At 40.0% G+C, this 21255-nt stretch overlaps 1 protein-coding gene across 2 annotated transcripts in view; it reads left to right on the top strand.

Moving 5' to 3' along the window:
* pde4d (phosphodiesterase 4D, cAMP-specific) overlaps positions 1-21255 on the top strand; it is a 159624-nt gene that overhangs the window by 91258 nt on the left and 47111 nt on the right. The window contains exon 1 of one of the 2 annotated variants that reach the window (XM_068311753.1): positions 19914-20750. The exons of the other annotated variant lie outside the window; for it this stretch is intronic. Within the exon in view, the coding sequence (XP_068167854.1) occupies positions 20662-20750 (89 nt within the window). The 5' untranslated portion in view covers positions 19914-20661. Of the gene's footprint in view, positions 1-19913; positions 20751-21255 lie in introns of those variants that run through there. 2 annotated transcript variants of the gene reach the window in all.

Raw genomic sequence — 21255 nt, 5'->3', positions numbered from 1 at the left:
ACTAATCATGCCTGCAGTCGGTCCCAGCGCTACGCTGCATACCTCAATTAGGATGGAAGCTAATGATTATCTTCACTATCAGTTCATTTGGCAAGTCTATTATTGATTGAGACATTAGCAGTTAATCTATACAGCTTAAAAAAAGTTGGAAAAAGTGCAAATAGATGCGAAAAGCAGAGATCTGGCTTATTGTTTCTGAATGATTTTTAATCATTTTCAATTTTTTTTTAAGTGAAGACGTCAAAAAATTAAAAAAGGAGATGAAGGAAAAAATTGGTGAATGTAGGATGAGGTTTGTTTTAAGCCATATACAGTATCTTAAAAGAGTAAAAGTGTAACTACAATGAAACTTGCATCCTTTTGTGTTTGTAAACGATCCTATGTTGCACTTTTCAGTGCCAGGTGCAACATAGGGAAACTCCTCCGTGAACCAGCTTCACAATTATGCAGATGTCCAAACAGACAGCAGAGATAACTGGATTGGTTCTCCCTTTCCCAGCATGAAGTCACGCCATATACCGGCTGTATATCTGAGAGTCACATTTCTGGATTTTCTTGGTTCCAGGGCTTCATTTAAGATAGAATTTGTTGCAACTTATCGATGTGATTTTGGGTTCTCTGCTCTCATCACAATTTGCATACGAAGTTCAGGAGCGGATCATGTTTGGAAGATGATCTAAGACTCAAGACTGAAACTATTTATAGTGAAACCCCACATTGTAGCATCATGTGAGGTACTTAAAGCACATCCCTGATTAATAAATGGTCAGGTGAGACTTCTTATGTTTATGTTTTAATTTCCTCAGTTTCCACCTTACAGCAAAATAGTCTGATTGAAAATCCTTGTGCAGTGGTTTGACGCACAGCAAGGCAGATCCGGGTTCACGTCCCGCTCTGTGCAGAGTTTGCATGTTCTCCCTGTGTTTGCGTGGGTTCTCTCCAGGTTCTCCGGCGACCTCCCACCTCCACAAACATGCGCTTCAGGTTAATTGGCTGGTCCCAAATTGCCTGTAGGTGTGAGTGTGTGCGTGCGTGTTTGTCTGTGTGTATATGTGTGGCTCCATGGTGCACTGGCATTGCGCCCAGAGTGTCCCACGCCTCACACCCCCCAGTCGGCTGGGATAGGCTCCAGCGCCCAGCAACAGCGGATGAAGTGGGCTCAGAAAATGAATGAATGAAATGAATAAATGGAATTAACCTTGAGATTTATTTGCAGTATTTAACTCCTCTTTGAGGCCACTGACATTTTAAATAATGCCGAATGCTGTAGGTAACTTTTTGCAATCGTTACCGTGTGAGGAGTTGCTTTGCACTCCATCAGACTCTCTTCCTGGCTCCGACTGGTGGATTAGATTCAGGCACGATGTATTCTTATAAATGCAATAGGAGCGATTGTTAGTCCTGCGTGAGTCAGATTTATTTCCACAGATTTATCCGTCCCCTGTTTCACTGTGAGAGCATATCAGCTGTTTTATGACATAAGAAAATATGTCAAAACCTTTTTGATGAGTTACCTTTTGAACCTTTAAAGTTGGTTGAATGAAATGTGAAGAAGAGTGAATGATGCATCATGAACTCTGAATGACCTGATCTGGCAGATTTACATGCACCTCCAGCAGTACACATTCAAAGTGTTGATGACATTTTTCTCAGCTTGTTTAAATTGTGTGGTTTTTATTTAGTGTCTTCTCCTGAGGTTATTCTGGATATATATGAACACCAGCATATACAACATGATACAACATGCCTGCCATATAACAGAGCCCTTACGTTCTGAAACCTTCAGAGCATCTCATAATTCAGATTTCTCATTGATTTTCAGAAAAAAAGAGCTTTCCACCTTGCTTTTCTGGTTAAAACATATTCAATGGTTTCCGTGACAACCGGCAGCTAACCTGGATATGAACTCCGACAGCATTAAGGGAGCGCTGTGCGTTCAAGCATGCTTTATGTTTAAATGCTCCCTGTTGTTTTTTTATCACTTGTGGAAAGATGACCTTTTTATTTTGCTGTGTGTGTGTTCACTCCTCTTGAACACTTGATTACATGTCTTGTGAGCAGTAACTAATCCAGTGTGATTGCACTTCAATTTCGGTGCTCCATCAGATTTGCGGTGGGCTTGAAGAGTAGCTGTTTTCTAAAGGTGTTAGTTATTTAAGCCATTTGTGAGTTTGTTTTCAGACCCATTGGACTTTTGGTATTGGAGTATTCACCAGCACTGGTTAAGTTTGCATGAAGATCCAATATCTACTGCAATGCACTCAGATCTCTGTATGGACGAGTATCGATAAACTCGGAATAAGGACCTAATTTTAGAATCTAATCTATCTTGATATTTGAAGACGGAGTGGCTCTTCTGAAAGGGCTTCTCTTAATTACTTCTGGTGTGCATTTGATTAAGGCTTCGCCATTCCACGTCTTTCCTGTGGTTTGAGATGTGTGTCAGTGTCTGTGCATGTGAGCACTTGTATGTGTGTGTGCATGCACCAGTCTTCATGTTGCAGTATTGGGTAAAATTGATTGGAGAGGCAGAACGTTGTAATCTTCTTTCAAAATTGGTGTTCGACAGAAAGCTTATCTCAAAAGCCAGAGAGGAAAAGGAGGAATAAGGTGGAAAAAGAAGAGGAGGAAAGAAATGAAAGTAAGATCTGTTTCTTTTGCATCAGTGACTTGATTGTGCATTGACTTCTTTGTACAGACTCAACTTGTTTCTGCTGGATGAAGCATGAGACTTTCATCTAGGGAATGGTAATCCAACAAGAAACCATTTTCATCACTTAAGTCATTGAAAGCCTTGAAAAGGACATAAATGGTTATTTTGTCATTGTCGTGAAAAAAATGAAATTGTTGAGTGTAAAATTAATCTGTGCTGCTGACTAACCCGCATGTTTAATAAACATTCCAAAATGTTTTTACTGCACTGCCGCAGGCGCATTTCTTGGTCTCAAACTGAAATAAACCTGATGCATATTTGTTCAGAAGGAAGCTAAATGAATTTCTTACAGCATCCTAATTTCTCAAGGATGTGTCTTGGTTGTCCTGATTCAGAGGTTTAGGGTGCATGTTCAACTGAAAGAAGACCGGACAGAAGATAACCTTATCCAGTTTTCCTAGAATGAACTGGTGGATTTGGCTTGAATCCATCCAGAGATTTCTTGACTGCCTTGGTTAACTTGCTGCCAGAATGATCCGGACCCAAACTATACAAAAAAAAAAAAGAAAAAAGAATGACTGGATTGACCGAGTACTTTGACAATGACATGGTAGACATTCAATTAACAAATAACGTTCCTTGAAAAGAAAAAAACAACAACTAGAAATTCTAATCGTGTCATCCTGTCATATAAATTGACATCCCAGCTGCGTTTAAACCGTCCCTCACATCCCCATTACCCCAGGTTAGTTGTTGTTTTTTTTCTCACTAGAGAATTTACAGGCAGGTCTTGTCTTCCTTTGTCTAGTCAATGCCATCCTGTCTGTTTATTTTCAGATGTAGGCTACAAAGTTTTGGTTTGTTACAGTGATTGTAATCCCCTTATGTAATTGGTTATTGGTTCTAGACTAGCAAAGGTTTGGTTCCACTCTGGCTCCAGTGTTCCTGGCTGAGAGGCTGTTGTTTGATTGTGGAACTGCAATAAACCAGCTCCAAACCATTCCTGGAATTGCCTTGGTGGAAAATAGGTAGTAAAACCATAGCATGAAAAGGGCCATAAAGTTGTCTTTCATAAGAAGGGACAACAGCAAGATAAGCATGGTCCTTTCTCTCTGTCCCTTTCTTGCTGAGGCAGCATTCAGTGGAGGATTTCCCATAAATTGGATGCTATAGTTCAGAGATGTATGATTTTTAGTCTGCATCAGCAAGTTCAGCTGGAATAGACCATGTTCATATACTGTGTCTGTGTGACGAAAATCATTGTCATGTAAGTGATGCAGAAATTACTTTAAATCCTGAATAGTGATATTAAAATGAATAAGGGTTTGAAAACAACTTGTTAGTTATAATGTAAACATTGGTCTTAATCAGTAAATTAAAACATGAAATGTTATCCAAGGGTTAGATGACATTTGTTCTAACCTTTTCTTATATATGATGTACAGATTCCCAGAATTAGGTTGCTGAACTGAGAAGCCTACATCTTGCATGGGGATGTAAAATGCTGTAACAAGCTGTGGGAGTAATTTGATGATGATACCTTTGTTGGTCCCTGAGAGAGATTAATTGCATGTGACAGGTTGTCAGTTGACATTACAAAACGAACACAGTAAAAAAAAATAAAATGCATGTGCCAACGATAAAGAATGTGAGTAATTCATAAAGATGGTGTAACTGTTTATTGATTGGTGCAGAATATCCACAGCACGACATTTTTGAGGCTTTCTGTACAGCATGTATTGTGCTCAGAAAGTCTTTAGAAGTGGTTATGTCTTAGATAAACTGTAGATGCCACAAGGCCCTGACGCACCTCAAAGACGTCACCCCTGTTCTTTCTCCTATTTTAGTTGCTTACTGGTTGGGAGTGAAAAAAAAAACATTTATCAAAACAGGGTGTTGCACAAATGAGCAAGAACACTCATTATACAGAAACCATTCCTCAGTGTTTATTTCTGCCCTCTCAAATTAAGCTTGCCATTCCCATAACACCCAGGCATTTAAGTGAAAATGTGGTCTGTGGGGTTAGCTTGTTGCTCACTCACAAAGAATAAAATCGTGGAGTAAGAAGACCACAAAGGAAGTACACAGCAGCAGTCGCTCTAAAAAATTGTTTTGCAAATAAATAAAAGAACATTTGGGTGACATGAAATATAGTTTAGTTTCAAGTAACATAAGATTGTTGTCTGTATATATTATAAGGGGGGTTAAGGTAATTCCTCAAGTAACCTTTAATAGAGTCATTAAAGTAGGTTTGTATTTTATAGGAGAAGTGGTGTAAGTTGTTCAGGATGCATTGTGAGTGAGAAGAGATTTAATGATTTATCAGGAAATTATTTAATACAGTATATGAGTCAAGAATTGGCAGCAGTTCTGATCATGTATTTATAGTTGAGCTTTTTTCGAAGCTTAACAGGAGCCACTCCTTGGTTTCACCTGATGAATTGTGAGGACTGGCTGCTGTCACACTAGTGTGATATTTAATGAAATGATCTGTGAAAAAAAAAATTCAAATATGTCAAATGGAACCCAGGAATATTCAGCTTGACATTTTTCACCTATGACATTATCTCATAATGTGGTCCAGTTATGTAGTTGTCACTAGACAGAAACTAAAATACCATTTTTGCATGCTACATTCCCCCATAATCCCACTGCTACTAGCTGGCTTTGCACTCCCTTTGAGGACTGAGCCACCTAATCTAAATGCATGTCAATAAGAAATGACAAGCTGCTATTTGATTTGTGTTGTTATTATAGGAAACAGATATGCATATGCATATACATCTGTTGTCGTTGAGCTGTATGTATAACGGTGACAAATCATGCTGAACTATCAGAAGATTTATCCAACTGTTCACAGATGATGACAGTAAAGCACAACTAAGTACAGAATTCAGCAACCCTGACTTCAATTGAGTCAGATGAGTATTTGTTACCTGCAGCGCTTGTACATTAAGTATACGGTCATGAAATAAGGCACGTTTCCAGACTTGGGTGTGCTAACATGTTTCTGCATGGTGTATGTACTGTAGATGTGTACTGTATATACGTACATATGTCACTGTCTGCAGGTGAGCCTGTGCTTACATGATTTGTGTGTGAATGAACATGTCAGGCCCTGATTTTTGTACACATGCTTATATGGTTTGCCACATTTATTTGTATGTTCATGTTGACTTTATATTAGGAGGGGATAAGAGCGTTGACGATGTCTGCCACATGGAGGAAAGCTGCGATTGGTGAGCTCTCACCATTGGACAGTCATGAAGGGACAAGCTGCCGCCATGAGTCAGACCTTCGATCTGGTTAATTTGTTTGTTGTGACAATTGAGCGAGTCCTGCTTAAATACGAGACCTCAGGCTTGCATTCGTTCCTCTACATTTTCTTGTTTGCACTGAGCAATCATCCCTCTCCATTGTATTTAGTTGTTTGTTTTTTTCTCTCTGATGCCTCATGTAAAAGATATCTAAAAGATACTGTGAGAAATTTCTAATGAAAAACAGAATAATCAGATGCGAGATTCTCAAGCTGGTGGTAAGGTAGCATTTTCTCAACAATCTCTTGCTCCATGCATTGTAGAATTGTCCATAAAACATTTTTGTTCACTAGGGAGAGAGGGCTGGTACACATCCCCAATTTATTACATTTATTATGCTTCCTCTCTCTCTCACACTCTCTGTCCCCCCCCCCACACACACACACTAACAAGACTCAAAAATATGCAAATCCGTCCACAAAACCAGCATGAATAGATGTAATACGTGGATACAGCATAACTTTGACAGTGTGAAATACGTGCCTGGACATGACCAAAATTCTTCACACTCAAAAACACATTCTCCTATCTGGGCCTAAAAGCTATCATTACATTGCGATGACCATAATGAGAAGCACACACCTGTTTTCTCACAACTGTTGCTCATCACAAGCTGTCGTCCTTCACTCTAAGGCCAGATACTTTGGAGGTGATCTCTATGTGATACTATAAATTTCCAGCTGAGCATCTTGTCACCAGGGAAACAGGCCTCATTAGAAGCAGCAAACAGAGGACAGTTGTCCCTTAGACCTATGCTCAAAGTCTAGGTGCAGAATGGGCTTAATGACAGTAGCTTTGAGCTTAGTCTGAATGGAAAAGCAAAGCATGAGCTCATCATATGCACACCGCTCATTTTTGTGACACATGGACCTTTGGCAGAGGCTAAAGTATTGTGTACACATAATATCCTGTACATTTTCTGTATGTATAGTCTGGCCATTCATGCATATTAATTTCATTTCACAATATAGGGACACACATGCTCATCTTGAAAGAGATGTGTATCAGTGAGACTGTGCCCATCATACCATTCAAGCTTGAGGCTTGTAGACCTGCTATTACCTCTTTAGAAATGTCACCATTAACTTTCATCGGTTTGTGATGCAACATCACAATGGTGTGTTCTTTTTAAGGTTTGGTAAAGTACGAGTTGTCGTTGATTTCGAATCGCCTTAGCCTTTGATACAATGACATCATCAAGAATTTCCCAATTTGAAATATACAGTAGTATATATTTATTTTATATCAATAAAAATTGCAAGATACAGTTTATAAATATAGTGCAATACATTGTAAATGTGATGCAGTATCTTTTTGAATCAATCCTTTACATGTGTTCTTTTATGGTACGGAAACCCTGTTTTATTGTGTTGGACTTTGCCTTCCTAGCTATATGATTACGTAGAAACCAGGTATATGTTTTATAGCTAGATGTGAAAAGAGTAATTTTCCATATACCTGTGTCTGCCTTTTTACTATGTTGCTGTGTGTTATCATATTTATGAGCCTGTAAGTTGCAGATAGTCATGGTTTCACTTCAATGTGTTTTCTTCTACACATTAACCTCAGTTGGTTTGCTTATCTGATGTTTAGTGTGAATGTACAGTAAAGCGCAATTAAATCTTAACCACAGAGAAGTATAATAGAAAATCCAATTCATACACTATATTGAGATATTTTGTTGTAGTTTTGTCAGAGTCAATTGTGAAATTGTATCATAAAAGAAAAGAAGATTGAGATGACATGCTGTGTAACAATGATATTGCTATAAAAGTTATTATTCCCCATTGGATCAGGCATACAGTTTGACAAGCCGAGACAAAGGCATTAAATCCCACCGTGTTAATGATTGGCTGTCGATCTTGCCGAAGTATTAACTGGTTTATTTGGTATTGTTACACTAATGAAGAGTAAGATTTGTATTAGACAGTCTTCTGTTAAACTATAGGTGTGGGCAATAAGGATAGAATTCTCAACAATGTTTTATACTAAAAACCGTGGTACATGCTGTAAAACAATAATAATGATGATTGATCCATATTGATATAATGATTTTCTGGAAATTAACTTGAGAATTGTGATGAGTTACGCAACCTCACAACAACCCTTATACCTGTTTCCTAAACCCCCATCTTAAATAACTAATAATAAATACTAAAATTATTTACTGATTTACTCAAGTGTAACAGTGTTATAAATATATATATATATGTGTGTGTATATATATATATATATATATATATATATATATATATATATATATATATATGACATTGTATATATGTGTGTGTGTGTGTGCGTATGTATATATATATATATATATATATATATATATATATATATATATACACACACACACACACACACACACTGTACAATTATTATTACTATTATTTTTTTTAATGAACTTCCCCAAATTTTATATTTATGTTGTTTTTGGTTCCATGATTTCGTTGTGTTTGGGTGGGACAATTATTGGGGGTGCACACACCCAGGCATCCACATGCTGGAGGTCTGGAGAGAGGGGCGAGTCGCACTTGTTTAATGCTGTGGAAACCTTTTGTTAATATATTCTATTTTCATTGTTTTCTACAGCGGATGTGACGTTGTAGTAAATAGCGTTACCCTAGCACTCATACGATGTGCCCCACCTTTTTGTGTTACAGGTATTTTTCACTGATTGTTTAAATAGAAAAAGGAAAGCTTTAAAAAAGATCTGTTCAGTGTTTTACATGTTTTGTATTTAGTTATTTATTTTTATTCTTTTAATTTGACCTATTTCTGTTTGTGTTGAATGTCATTATTTTATTGTTATTGGCATCCTGTTGCTGGAGAGAGGGGCATGCCAGCGTTACCCCAGCTCTCATATGATGTGCCCCACCTTTTAGTGTTACAGAAAAAAATAAAACACAACGGATCTGCTCCACGTCTCCTTTGATTCTTCGGCCATCCACAGTAATAAAGTCATCACCGTCATTATAAATGTAACGGGCCAGTTAAGGTCAGTTAAACAAGCACAAAAAAGGCAGAATAAAACCGTATAATAAATAAATCTGTGATCCCCATTTACTTGCACATTGTTTGCTCACAGTGGACCACTTCTTCCACAGATATTGTTGTTTGCTACCATAGTATTAATTGTACAGAAATGTTAAACACAAATCCAAAAACTGTCACTCAGCGGAGGTCAGTTGTCATTTTCCATATATGACATATTGTGTTACATCATTTCAGATCTTTTAACATCATCTGTGGCATAATTTTGCAGACATTGTTGAGGAGGGGGGCTCTATGTGTGGCTGGAAAAGGGTGAAGAGTGTGATGGGAGATGAGACAAAGGAAGATTCTGGGAGCTCTAACTCGATCAATAGACTTGCGTTGGGATGGGGAGAGTCAGATAAAGAGACAGCAGTTTTCTCACCACTGCGGTGTATTGATCATTACTCTACTGTGTGTGTGTGTGTGTGTGTGTGTGTGTGGGCGGGTGTGTGCACGCCCATTAAGCAGTCGGGGGCAAGAAGGGGGTGTCAGGAGTCATATACAATATGGCCCCATGCTTGTTTAGACACAAATTACATTTCACTGCAGTCAGTAGATCGTCCTGATAACTTCTCTCTCTGTCTCACCTCCTCTCTTCCTCCCCCCTTTCCCCTTGTCTCCCTCCATCTCTTATCTCTTTCTAGGTAAGTAACCAAATAGAGATTTTATCTGAGCTCTGGATGCTTCGAAAGGTAACATTAATGTAGATTGAATTTATTTTATTTTATTTTATTTCACTGTCTGTCAACCTGAAAAAAATATCTTTATGGCATTGAGAAACTTTTACACTCAACACTCACCATTACTGTATATCTTTATTAAATGATGCTCTTCATTACTTCATGATACATATAATAATTATGTGTTTGTTAGTACAACTTGCATTACTTTGGTAATTACAATAATTAATATTCGAGTACATTACCAATCAGGATGCTGCAGCATCCCTGTAATATAAACCATGAATCATATGTCTTTGCACTTCATCCACCTCATGGTGGTGTTGTGTTTTGCTGCAAATATGTTGATCTAATCAGATGCGGTGGTTCGGGGGTCCGTCTCATTAACTTGCATGATATTGATTTCCTGTTAAATGCAAAACGCTCTGCAGCAGCCAATTTTTACATTTGCAGATGAGAGAAATATAGGTTGCTTATTCCTCAGAGCTCATCGATCGATCCTGTGTCAGCTCAGGGTCGTCATACTGTGTGTGTGTGTGTTTTCACTTCAGCCTTGGAGTAAAAATAACTTCCAAGATTGGTTGTTAGAGTTTTTTATGTTTAGCAACACCTCAAGAGATGCCCCAAATGTTATTGCAATAATTTGGTTTAAGCTGTCGTGGTCTTATTTCAGTTGTCTAACTTTGATGAAAGTGAAATCTGGTAGAGGGGAAAGAAAAATAAATCCACACATCAGATTCAAAAAACAAGCTGAACTTGGCAAATTCCTTCACTGAACAAACTCATACATTCTAAATCCATATAGAGGCCCAAATAAAGATTTCATTTTTATTTAGACTTTTTTTCTGACTCTTGGTTTGTGGGTAAAATCCCAATTATCCATGTAAGACCACAAAAGACAGCGGATCTAAGAATTACGAGTTCAACATTCTCTTAAATATGACTTTGAGTTAAAATGGTGGTTCTGGACTTCGATAGTTTTGAGCAGTTTATAGATTAAACTCAGTGTGTACTGTATGTTGCAATTGTGCTACTCGAATACTTGGGAGTGTTATAATGAATGTACTGTATTGTCACTTGCTCTGCTGTCGGGTAGAATATTATAAATGTATGGGAGTGGCTTCTCTTGTATTGAGCACAAGAATGAATGAGTGCCATTTGCTGCATTAAGCACGCTGTGTGTTTGTGTGTGTGCATGTGTGTGTGCGTGCGTGCGTGAGGGCAATGCGTCATCCTGCGACTCGCAGAAGCCCAGGAGCTCCCCTCTGGTAGCTCCCATGCTGCTCTATCTGTTATGTAACGCGGCTGTTCTCACACTATTACCCTTTCTCTCACTCTCTCTTTCTCCCCTCATTCCTCTCAGATTTTTCTTTCATGCTTTTTTGTCTGTTTGCTGAGAGGTTGGCAATGTTCTGTTTGCAATTTATGCGCTTTGGCTTTTGCCGATGCCGGGCTTGAAATTGTAACACCGAGTCTGACAATGACTTGAAGAGGTGTCCCATCAATATTCTTTCCGTTGTGCATTTTTTGTGTCTCTTTTGCTCACTTTGTCTCCTTCCATCTGTGCCTTCCTTTTAGTCTACCTGTATCCTATCTCTGTCTATCTGCACCCGTCCCCATCCAGACATTCTCTGCTGCATACTTTCCTGCGATATAGCTGGAGTTGGAGATAAAAGACTTCTTTTTATGAGTACATTTTTTTATACTTGTCACTTGTAAGAAAATTCAGTTATATACACTGAGGAGATATTACCTTTCTTATGAAGAGAAATAGAGAGAAGGTGCTAGCAGAAGAGGTAGATGAGAGGGAATGAATTTAAATCAGCAGCAGTTTTCTCTGTTTGTGCACTACAGATCTGCTAAAGGGCTTATGCATGTATCCTTTAGGGAATACGGTGGTGACACATTTTAAAAAATGTAATTGCTGTTTGGTCCCAATATCCTCTCATAATTTAATCACAGATGGCCAATGAGTTGGTCAACACACTGATTGGTTTACTCTGACACCCTTACCCCTGACCCACCACAATCGACACCTGTCATGGCAACAAGAGCCCAGTATACAAGGAGTTTACCACATTGGAGCAGATGCCGTGAGTCGTGCTGCAAGCGTCATGTAGAGTGGAATCACAGTGACTCCGTGACAGCAGCTTTGTTGACAATTTAACCAAGAGCAGTAAAATTGCTGGACATTACAGACACTGTCCTGCAAACACAGTAGAGCCGAAAGTTCGGTCAGCTTCTTGTAATCAAGAAGGTGAGTAACCTGTTCAAGAGGTGACCTCATGTTAGACAACTCCTGATCAGCTGATTGCACCGCTGAAGTAGAAGTCAAAATTAGCGACACTAACATCGTGCTGAAAGAGACACGCTCGAAAAACAGGAAAAACATGCATCTAGGGAATATTAGGTCATGTTTGACCGTAGTGTCGGCGTGCCCGGGGTGCAGCAGCTCTGGACCAACTATTCATCTGGCCATGACATTTTGTTGTCCCATCCTCTGTGTGTGTATAATGACAAATAAAGAAAGTTTGACTTTTTGTTTTTGGTTAAGTTAGAAAAGCTGCGATGCTGTCGGTACGACCAGATTGTTTTCCGAATCAATGTGATGCTCGCTCTCATAAAAAACACTCCTTTAGATTTATGTAATGAGCAATTTTTACATCTAATTTATAAACAGTAACTACTAAATATTACATATTTATACATATTATTTTCCTTTTACATAGTGGCTGACGGTGCACAAACCAAACTGCAGTAGGTGAGTCATTGTACATAGGTATACCATGAAAATCAGCCATCTAATAGTAAAAGGGAGCAATTGTTTGCCAGCATGACACACCCATCACCTTTATGGACAGTTTTAATGACTGCAGCAATGTGATAGTTGATCCCTGTGGGAAGCTCACTGTTTGTGTGCTGTTTTTGCAGCAGAAGTCACATGCTGAATTATACAACTTCTTTATGGTTTTGTGTGTGGCTCACATCTTTAACCCCAAAACTATCTCTTTACAAAAAATGGAAAAATATAATGCAAATAATCGTGGACAGTCATCTCTTTTAACCTTGACATTCCTATCCAAACAGCTCAAACAGTTTGAGGTTTGATAACAGGATAATATCAACTGAACAATTTGAAATTCCTCCTGTTTCGTCGTAAAAATTTGGGTGCGGTTTCGGAGAACTTAATTGACACTGGGCAAAGCGGTAACAGAAGCAAACAATCATTTATATTTGCATAAATTCTAATTGGTCTAATGAAATGTACTAAGCCTTACCCTGAAGAAAAAACAGAAACAAACAAAACAAGTTCTAAATTCTGTATCATTGTACAAGTAGGAGTTAAATCGATCATCCACTACAATAGCCGATGGTGACTGATTGTGTGTATTCCTTGGATGTGCTAAAGATCAGTGGGCTAAATAATAGCATATGTGAGGGTGTAATTTTCCTCTCAAGTCTGACAAATGGGACAAATACCTTCCAGTGATGGGCATACTACAGCTGAATGGGGAACATATTTATTCAGTGCTTCTATTTGCTGTGCCAGGTTAATCCGAAACCACATTTCTCTGACGATTTTCAACAAATATGGATGTCAGGATGGCTTATAGCAGGGGTGTCCAACTGATTTTCATCTAGGACCATATCATCATCATGGCTGGCCTCAAAGGGCCAGATGTAACTTAGAAATGTAAGTAAATGTAACACACTATAATGTAAAATAAATATAACTACTAATTAATGTTAAATAACCCTGAATTTCTTACTTATTCAAGTTACAAACATGAAACCCACAGAACTTCATCAGTGAAGGACTAAACTATCCAATGAATGAAAAATAACATCAACCACAAGTTGATGTTAGGACATTAACTTTATTGAAAGCATTTTTGTCACAGTTAAAATGGGCTCAATTACTGCATTGTGGGAAATGTAATTTCTGGTCAAAGCACACTTTTTATCTATTTATTTAGAGACTCTGACCTTTTTTTTATGCTCTCGCGGGCCATTTAAAATGATGTGGCGGGCCACATTTGGCCCCCGGGCCTTGAGTTTGACACATGTGGTGTTTAGTTTCCAGGAAAAGGGGAAGTGTTGTCCTTGTCATAGGACTCAGGATTTGTGGGAAATGTTTCGGCCCGTCGGAGCATTGAGAGCTTTGGTTATGCGTTTTGTTTGGTTATTCCTTGTTGATGTGTTGCCTTTTCACTGAGGGTTGGAGGTTAACCCCTCCCCATCTCATCCAAAATAACTAAATTTAAAAAGAAAATGGAAAAATGCTGAAAGTTTATAAATCATTAATGGAAATAATAAAATGCAGCAAATGGAACTGGAAATCCAGGGTTTCTCCAAAATGGTGGTCATCAAATAAATCAAATAACTGGAAATGGTTATTTTGGTGGGGAGAAACCTGGAAACCCTGTTGTGTAGGGAAGCCATAAGATTGTGTTTTATTGTCAGAAAACCAACATGTTTACTTCAACTGCTTATACACCTCTCAGAGACCGATCTATCACGTGGCTGTGGTGTTGGCGGAATGCAATCATTGTCTCATCTTTACGTGCAACTCATCAAACGTCAGGGAGGGACAGGAACACATCTGCATGCATTGCACAAGCCAGCTCACGTTACATACGCAGGCATTCACATTTGTATGTTTGCAAACACAAGTCAACATATGCAAAATTGAGAGGTAAACACACAATGACGTCAGTCACTTCTGGACAAAAATGACTTTGTGTTTGAGTATGATCTGTTTAGCAGACTTTCCATTGTTGTCTTTTGTTGTTGTCGCCTCTGTTGGACAGTTTATGGGTTAGTTTTTGTTCATCTGAGGATGACGTTATGATGTCCTTGTGGACTGGGTGCCACACAAATGAATCAAGGCTTACAAATGATCTGTAGTAACAGTTAACTTCCTTTACTGTATTGCTAATCTCATGTGCATCTTACAGAATATTCCTTGAAGTTTCTTCTATCTTCTGTCTTTGGAGGACCTAATGTAATAAAAATATTTAGTTTTCACAGGGTCCTCAGCCGTTTGTCTTTTCCATTCCTAGGCGTCAAGCCACCAGTCTCCATCTAGTGGGTTGGCAGGTGGTGAGGATGAGGTGTGGATGAAGAGGAGGGGGGCTTGTAGATTTGACTTTTAAATGTCATGGGAGCTATGCAACAGACAAGGGTGGGAAGGCCATCTGTGTCTCACTCCTCAACCATTCAGTTCACATCCCATCAACAAGCAATACAGACTGCTACTATTGCCTTGTTGCCCAGGGAGTAATATATATTGTTTAAAACGTGTGATCACAGCCTAAATGCAAATAAAATGTCATGTGAGCATAAATAAACATTTTGTTTTTCTCAACTTCACATGATAAAAATTAAGCAACCTGCCTAAAAGCTACACTGAGCATGATTGAACTTAAAGTTTTAACCATTCAGCAAGATGCATTTACCCATGAGCCCACAACAATTAGCATATCGTCAGAGGTCATCGTTGGGTCATTAAATCCCTCAGAGGAATTACTAATCACCCCAAGACAGAAACTCAGTCCATTCAGTGCTGTGATTAAAGCTCAGACTAGTCAGACAGTGGAGTGGGAGCCAATCGAGTGCCTTGGCTGCAACAGTGACACAACATTGGTGCAATGCAGGAAAAGTCTATTTTTGGAGGGGTTGAGCAAGAGAGACACCATGGCTGAGAATGGAGGTGGAGGGTGTTGAATGGGATACAGATATTTAAGGGAAAAGAGTGGGAGATAACTGTACGCCTCCACAACAAGGTTAAGAAGTTTGACAAGTCAGTAGTGAGATTATATACTCTAGGTATAACATTGGGATTCAGCTTGTTGCTATTCAAAATCTTTCGGTGCCTTAGCCGAGAGAAACATCCACACACCTCATACGTGAAAACCACAACAGGCACTTAGAGACAAACGATTCGTTCCGCATTCATCTCTCTGTAGAAACAAACACTGGCCTGGAATGAGTGGAGGCAATTAATAACTCAGGGAATTCATCATGATGTTACATTTAATTGGAGCAAACGTTTTAACAAATAGACATCTCAAACCAATCTTTGTTACTCTGTCGTTTAACATCCTCCACATTTCCTCTCAAATTACAAAATGATGAACAAATTAGATTAAATTCAACAATATGGCATTTAGGGTTATTCCAGTGCATGTTCAAACATTTTCACATATCAGCAGAAAAAGAGCAGGTATAAACAATACAATCAACAGTGTCTCTATTCATATTGATTTTATCAGTTTGCTGATGTGCTAAAAGACTAAAATAGCATTTATTGCCCAGTATTTTGGTTTTCATTGTTCTTTTTCTAGCCTGAAGTCCCAGACTACAGGATGTTACAGGATGTTGGGGCGGCAGTGGCTCAGCGGTAGATCAATTGTCTTGAAGACAGGATCGCCCAGCCATCGGGAGTCCGAGTCCAGCTCCCGCCAGGACATCCATCGGAGTGTGAGCTGACAGTGGGAGGTGTCGGCTCACCTCCCAGCCACTGCCGAGGCGTCCTTGAGCAAGGCGCCGTCCCCCCTACAGGATGCTCATTTGGGCGCGATTTCTTCACGCGACCTGTCACTCCGCCTCCCCTGTACCGCTATATGTACTTCTCTGTATCTACTAATTACATGCCTAGAGGCCCCTAGTGTGCTGTCTGTTTCAGGGGCCTGTAACCTGTAACCAAGTGCTGTAATTGACACATATATGTACTTGAGTGAGAAGTGTGAAGTGTTAAGAGAATTTCCCCAATAGAGATTATTATGATTATTATTATTATGTTACAAGTACTAACATCCTGTTTAATACATACATAGTGATGTAATGAGATAATGAAGGTATCAATGGAAGAGCCGGGCAAAGCTCATTGCACCAAATGTTACTGAGCTTCGTCTTCAGCAGATGGTGTAGTGGAGATTGCCCAAGGTTATGCACCATTGATATTTCAGATCGTTCCCATCTGGGTCCGCTCTGGGAGAGCGGTCTCATGAAGCAGTCAAAATAGATGTCACAGTTTACAATGGTGTTTTTGTTTTGTTTTTGTTTTTCTTTTGAATGGTTTTGATGACTTTTACTATGGTACTTGACCCACCGTCTGATTCAATGAATTTATAAATGATTGCTGGTTTAGTCTCTAATAATGATTTGGGTTAAGGTGATTCCTCAGAGAATAATTGGCCTTAAGCCGAAAGCTGTCGCTTGATTTTATGACTTCATCGTCAGATTTCTGGATGTACATGATGATAATACAAAGGTGAGGAGTGCAAATTGGTCATCTGGTCACCTTCTGCTTTGAGTCAGATCAGATGGCACCAAAGATGGCCAGGCGCACCCAGTGTCCCCCAGCATGTAGGGTGAAGTTAGACATCTAGCCAAAGCCCTCTCTCCCATCTCCCACCTTCTCTGTTACACAAGAATTCGGCAGGTGCCGTGATAACAAGGCTGTTGTTGTCTGTTCAGTTGGTAACCACAGTACGCTCTGAAGCTGAAGCAAGACTTTCAGGTTTAAGTAGCCCAAGGGTTTCACGATGCAGAAGCTAGTGGAGGTAACTTGAGGCCAAGAAGGTTGCATCGCAAAAACAGACATGGGCGTGGTAGGAGTTTGGGGACAAAGAAGGACAACTGGGCAGTTGTTACAAGCAGTTCAGGACACGTCAAGGCAAAACAGGGTTTTTTTCAGGCAGTGTTCAGCAGATGAGGAGACCTGCTGACTCTGACTGGGGGTATTACGCAATGGAGTAGCCCCCCATCACCCTGCCAAACTGCAAGGGGTAATTGGATGTCAGATGGATGGATGGATGGTATGTATAACGTGTAGTTTTGCATTCTGTAAATTTAAATCTCAAGTATACATTTATTTAACTGAATACATTTGCAGCCTACTTCTCATGTTTTCAAAATTGAAGAAATTAATTGGTGGAAAGTTAGGGTACATGTTTCTTTATGAGCCTTTAAATACAAGAGTCAAAAAACCTCCTCTCCACTACACAAGTGATTAATTTTTGACACTTAAACATTCTTCATGTTCTAGAAATGGCCCTCCAAGCTTCCACGTCCCCATTAGATGTTGGAATGTAATTACAAATATCTGATTCAAAGGGGGAATGAGTTAACCTTTGCTCAAATGCCATTGCAAAACCATTTGTGAATGGCAAGGAGAGGGACTGGGCCCAAGGCATTTTCACAGTGACAAACAGAGTGATGGACAGTTAGCTTGCCTCAAAGGAACAGCATGAGGGCCCAGATCACTCCCAGCGTCTGGAAATATTTTCTTTCCTGTCTGAATGTGTAAGGTTTTACCACCAAATATATGTGCTGCTGTGCTTTTTAACATGTTTGCATGTGTAACATCAATATATTCTTGTCCTGCTGTGTAATCCAGCTTCTCCCTTCCAAATGTCTGGTTGCGGAGAACAATGTCGGACTGAAAGATGGGTTATTGTGTAGATGGCGACTCTTTTCACAAGCACGGTCACAGAGGACGATGATTTAATTCTCTCTCATGGCTGTAATATTCTGTTGTGTCAGTTCTCTGTCAGGCACGTGTTGTTTCAAGTGTGGCATGAAAACTTCAACTCCCCACCCCATCCCCTCGATACAACTGTATTTTTCTCTTATGCTCTCGCCCCCTCTCCAATTTTTTACATAAATTTTCTGCCTTTATCATCTCTGTTTTTCCTTTTCTCTATTCTTTCCTTGTTGCATGAGTCGTGACAGCCGTCCAGTACTTAGTAGAGCGGGGGCCAACCATTCCCAAAGCAACAACTAATATTGTACATTATTACATGCATGTGGTACACACTGACAGAACATCCAGAGTCTCTTTTCTTTTTAGTTTCAGTTCCCATTTCTAAAAAGGGTTTTCAAGGTACAACAGAGGGACAGGTTGTTGTTTTTTAAATAGGTGCATCTCGCTACTTCCTTGTTTAACTTTTGAAGGCCCTTAAATTTATTTTGTTTTTCCTGGTTGGTGCCTGAATTGTCAACCTTGTCTCCACCTTACTCACACAAACTCATCCACATTCCCCCCTGAGAGCTGCATTTATTTTAATTTTCCTGAAAACATGTTCCTCAACAGTCGTGGCTCCTCCACCCTATTCAGGAGTGGCTATTGTGGCTGACGCTGCAGGCTTACAGAGGCTGCAAGGTGGTTTGACTTTTGGCAGGAGTTGAGAGGCTGCTGACGTGTGTCTCGGGCAGGATGTGTGTAAGAAGCAGTGATGGATCCTGTTTTTCAAAACCACAGCAACTGGAGCTAAGCCACAGCTATGGCTTTTAATGTGAAACACACACACTGACACAATCTTAGTGCGCTAACGGTGACCTCGACTCATAATATCCATGCTAAAGGCGCTTGCGCATGCTGAAATTGATATATGTGTGTGCAAGAATGTGCCCATACAGATGCAAATCGACAAATACGAAGGTTTTAAAGATTTGCTGTGATTTTTGTCTTCATAAGTTGATAGACATTAAAGACACAGTGACATTCACTCTTAAATTGCCGTTTGGGTTTCAGGCAGGATTGCTGACTCTTGTCTGGATCCCACAGCTGCTGGCGTAAGGACAGCGGAATATATTATACCACAGCAATGGCAGTGACATCCTGCATAACAAGTTTCTTGAAACAAAAATGCCCTGAGTCCCACTGCATGTGTTCACATGGACAACCTGTTCACATACACACATGTATGGGGGAAAATGATATGGCGTTTTGTGAGGTGGTTTTGAAATTTCATGGTTCCTTGGCATGCAAGTGGACACGAGAGACAGATGGAGGGTGACAAGGTCACATTTATATGACTAGTGAAGGATATCATAGAGACAAACGTGCATTGCTTAAAAATAAAAGTGCAGCAGAAGTTCACAGAGGTATTCTGTGAACATGTTTCTGACATGACCTTTGTAGAGGCTTTTTGTGTGAATATCATCACTCCTTTGTGTGTGTGTGTGTGTGTGTGTGTGTGTGTGTATGTGTGTTTGAACTGTGCATGTGTAGGCTTGGAAGTGGAACAGTGTGTGGTAAGAGGATCAGCAGACACACCTCTTTAACAGGGTCAGGACATCCCACTGACTGGGGGGAGAGAAGGGAGGGCGGGGGAGAACGATGAGCGAGAGTGGGACTGAGAAGAGAGATTGTGAGGAGCGGCGTCACTGTTTTGTTTTGTTTTTCTTTTTTTTTCTTTTTCTTTTCTTTTGGTGGGAGGGGGGTTCCTCTCCTTATTTCCTCACTTCCCTTGCTGGGAGATTGTGAAAGGATTGAACCGAGGGAGATAGAAAGTGAGAGAGAGAGACAAAGCTGAGAGGGTTGAATAGCGAATGGGAGTGTGTGCGAATGACTCTGTGTGTAACATGCTCTGTCATGCTGGTGTGACTACCGCTGCGTCTCCAAACAGCGTCGGTGGCTGTCAAATAAAAGGCATTTCTACCGGAAGAATGAATCCCTGAACCGGTTAACCATGTGGATGCGGAACAGTAATTTCCAAACCTTTGCTGGAAGAATCCCACGGAAAAAAGAGCAGCGACCGGAGAGCTTGGCTGGTCCTGCCGGGCGGCCGCCTGTGAGCTTGTGCCGCTGTGACTCTCTTCCTTAAAGACAACTTTCACGCTGAGCTCAAGTCTTCTTCCGTCTCTCTTCCCTCTCTTTTTTTTTTGACTGATCTGATTGTGGCTTGCATTTTTCTTCACTTACCCTGTGGATGTTATAGTGCCATGTAATTTTTTTTTGATGCAAACCAAGTCTTTTTGTAATGATGCAGTAGGACCAAACGTGTGATGTTGAAAGTTCAGACTGGGCTGTTCACTGGTAGACAGGTCTGGGACACTACATGCTGTGCTGGGACCTGTGGATACTGTGGGACAGTGTCTTCAGGTAGTTTGCTAGTTACCTCTAGAGGCTCATAGACTGAAAGGTTTCCAGTGGAGCGACCACCTCTGACAAAGCGTCCTTATGAAGCGTGGACACTGTCCTGGTGTTCCCATTGATAGGTCCATGATGCATCTGGGCCATTTTCCCTTTAGAAGACACTCCTGGATATGGTGAGTATTTCTCATTGGGGTTGACACGTGTAAAATTTGTTCACTATTTTTCTGTGTTTACATGTTTCTGCACACAAAGATGGTATAGTATGTGCGTGGCAATTTAAAGCACGTAAAAAGTGAAAGCAGGGCAGGGGGGTGAGGTACCAGTCATTTTTGTGGTTTCTGCTCCATCAAGGTTAGCTAAACCTAGCCCAGTCCTGTGTAGCTCTTTCCCAGCTCAGCTCAGGGAAAATTTATTGTCGAGGGGGCCAGACGTTTCCTGTCATTTTCTCCCACTCTAAATGCTCATGTTAATCCACAAAGGCCAGTCAGAAATAACTCCAATTGAGAAAACTTTTCAAAAGCAGAACAGGCTGGAAAAACACCTCAATGGAAGTGCTGTGTTGTTGTTTTTTTTGATTAGTCATACGTAGGTTGAGTATCTTATGGGAATCGTTGTCTCAGAGATATGTTGGAAACTAGGAGGGACACAAAGGAATAGCTGATATCATCGCACCGAGCT

This window comes from Antennarius striatus, chromosome 3 (genome assembly GCF_040054535.1).
Source record: "Antennarius striatus isolate MH-2024 chromosome 3, ASM4005453v1, whole genome shotgun sequence".
NCBI lineage: Eukaryota > Metazoa > Chordata > Actinopteri > Lophiiformes > Antennariidae > Antennarius > Antennarius striatus.
The sequence above is the reverse complement of the archived record's forward strand: the minus strand, read 5'-3'. Positions and strand labels throughout refer to the sequence as shown.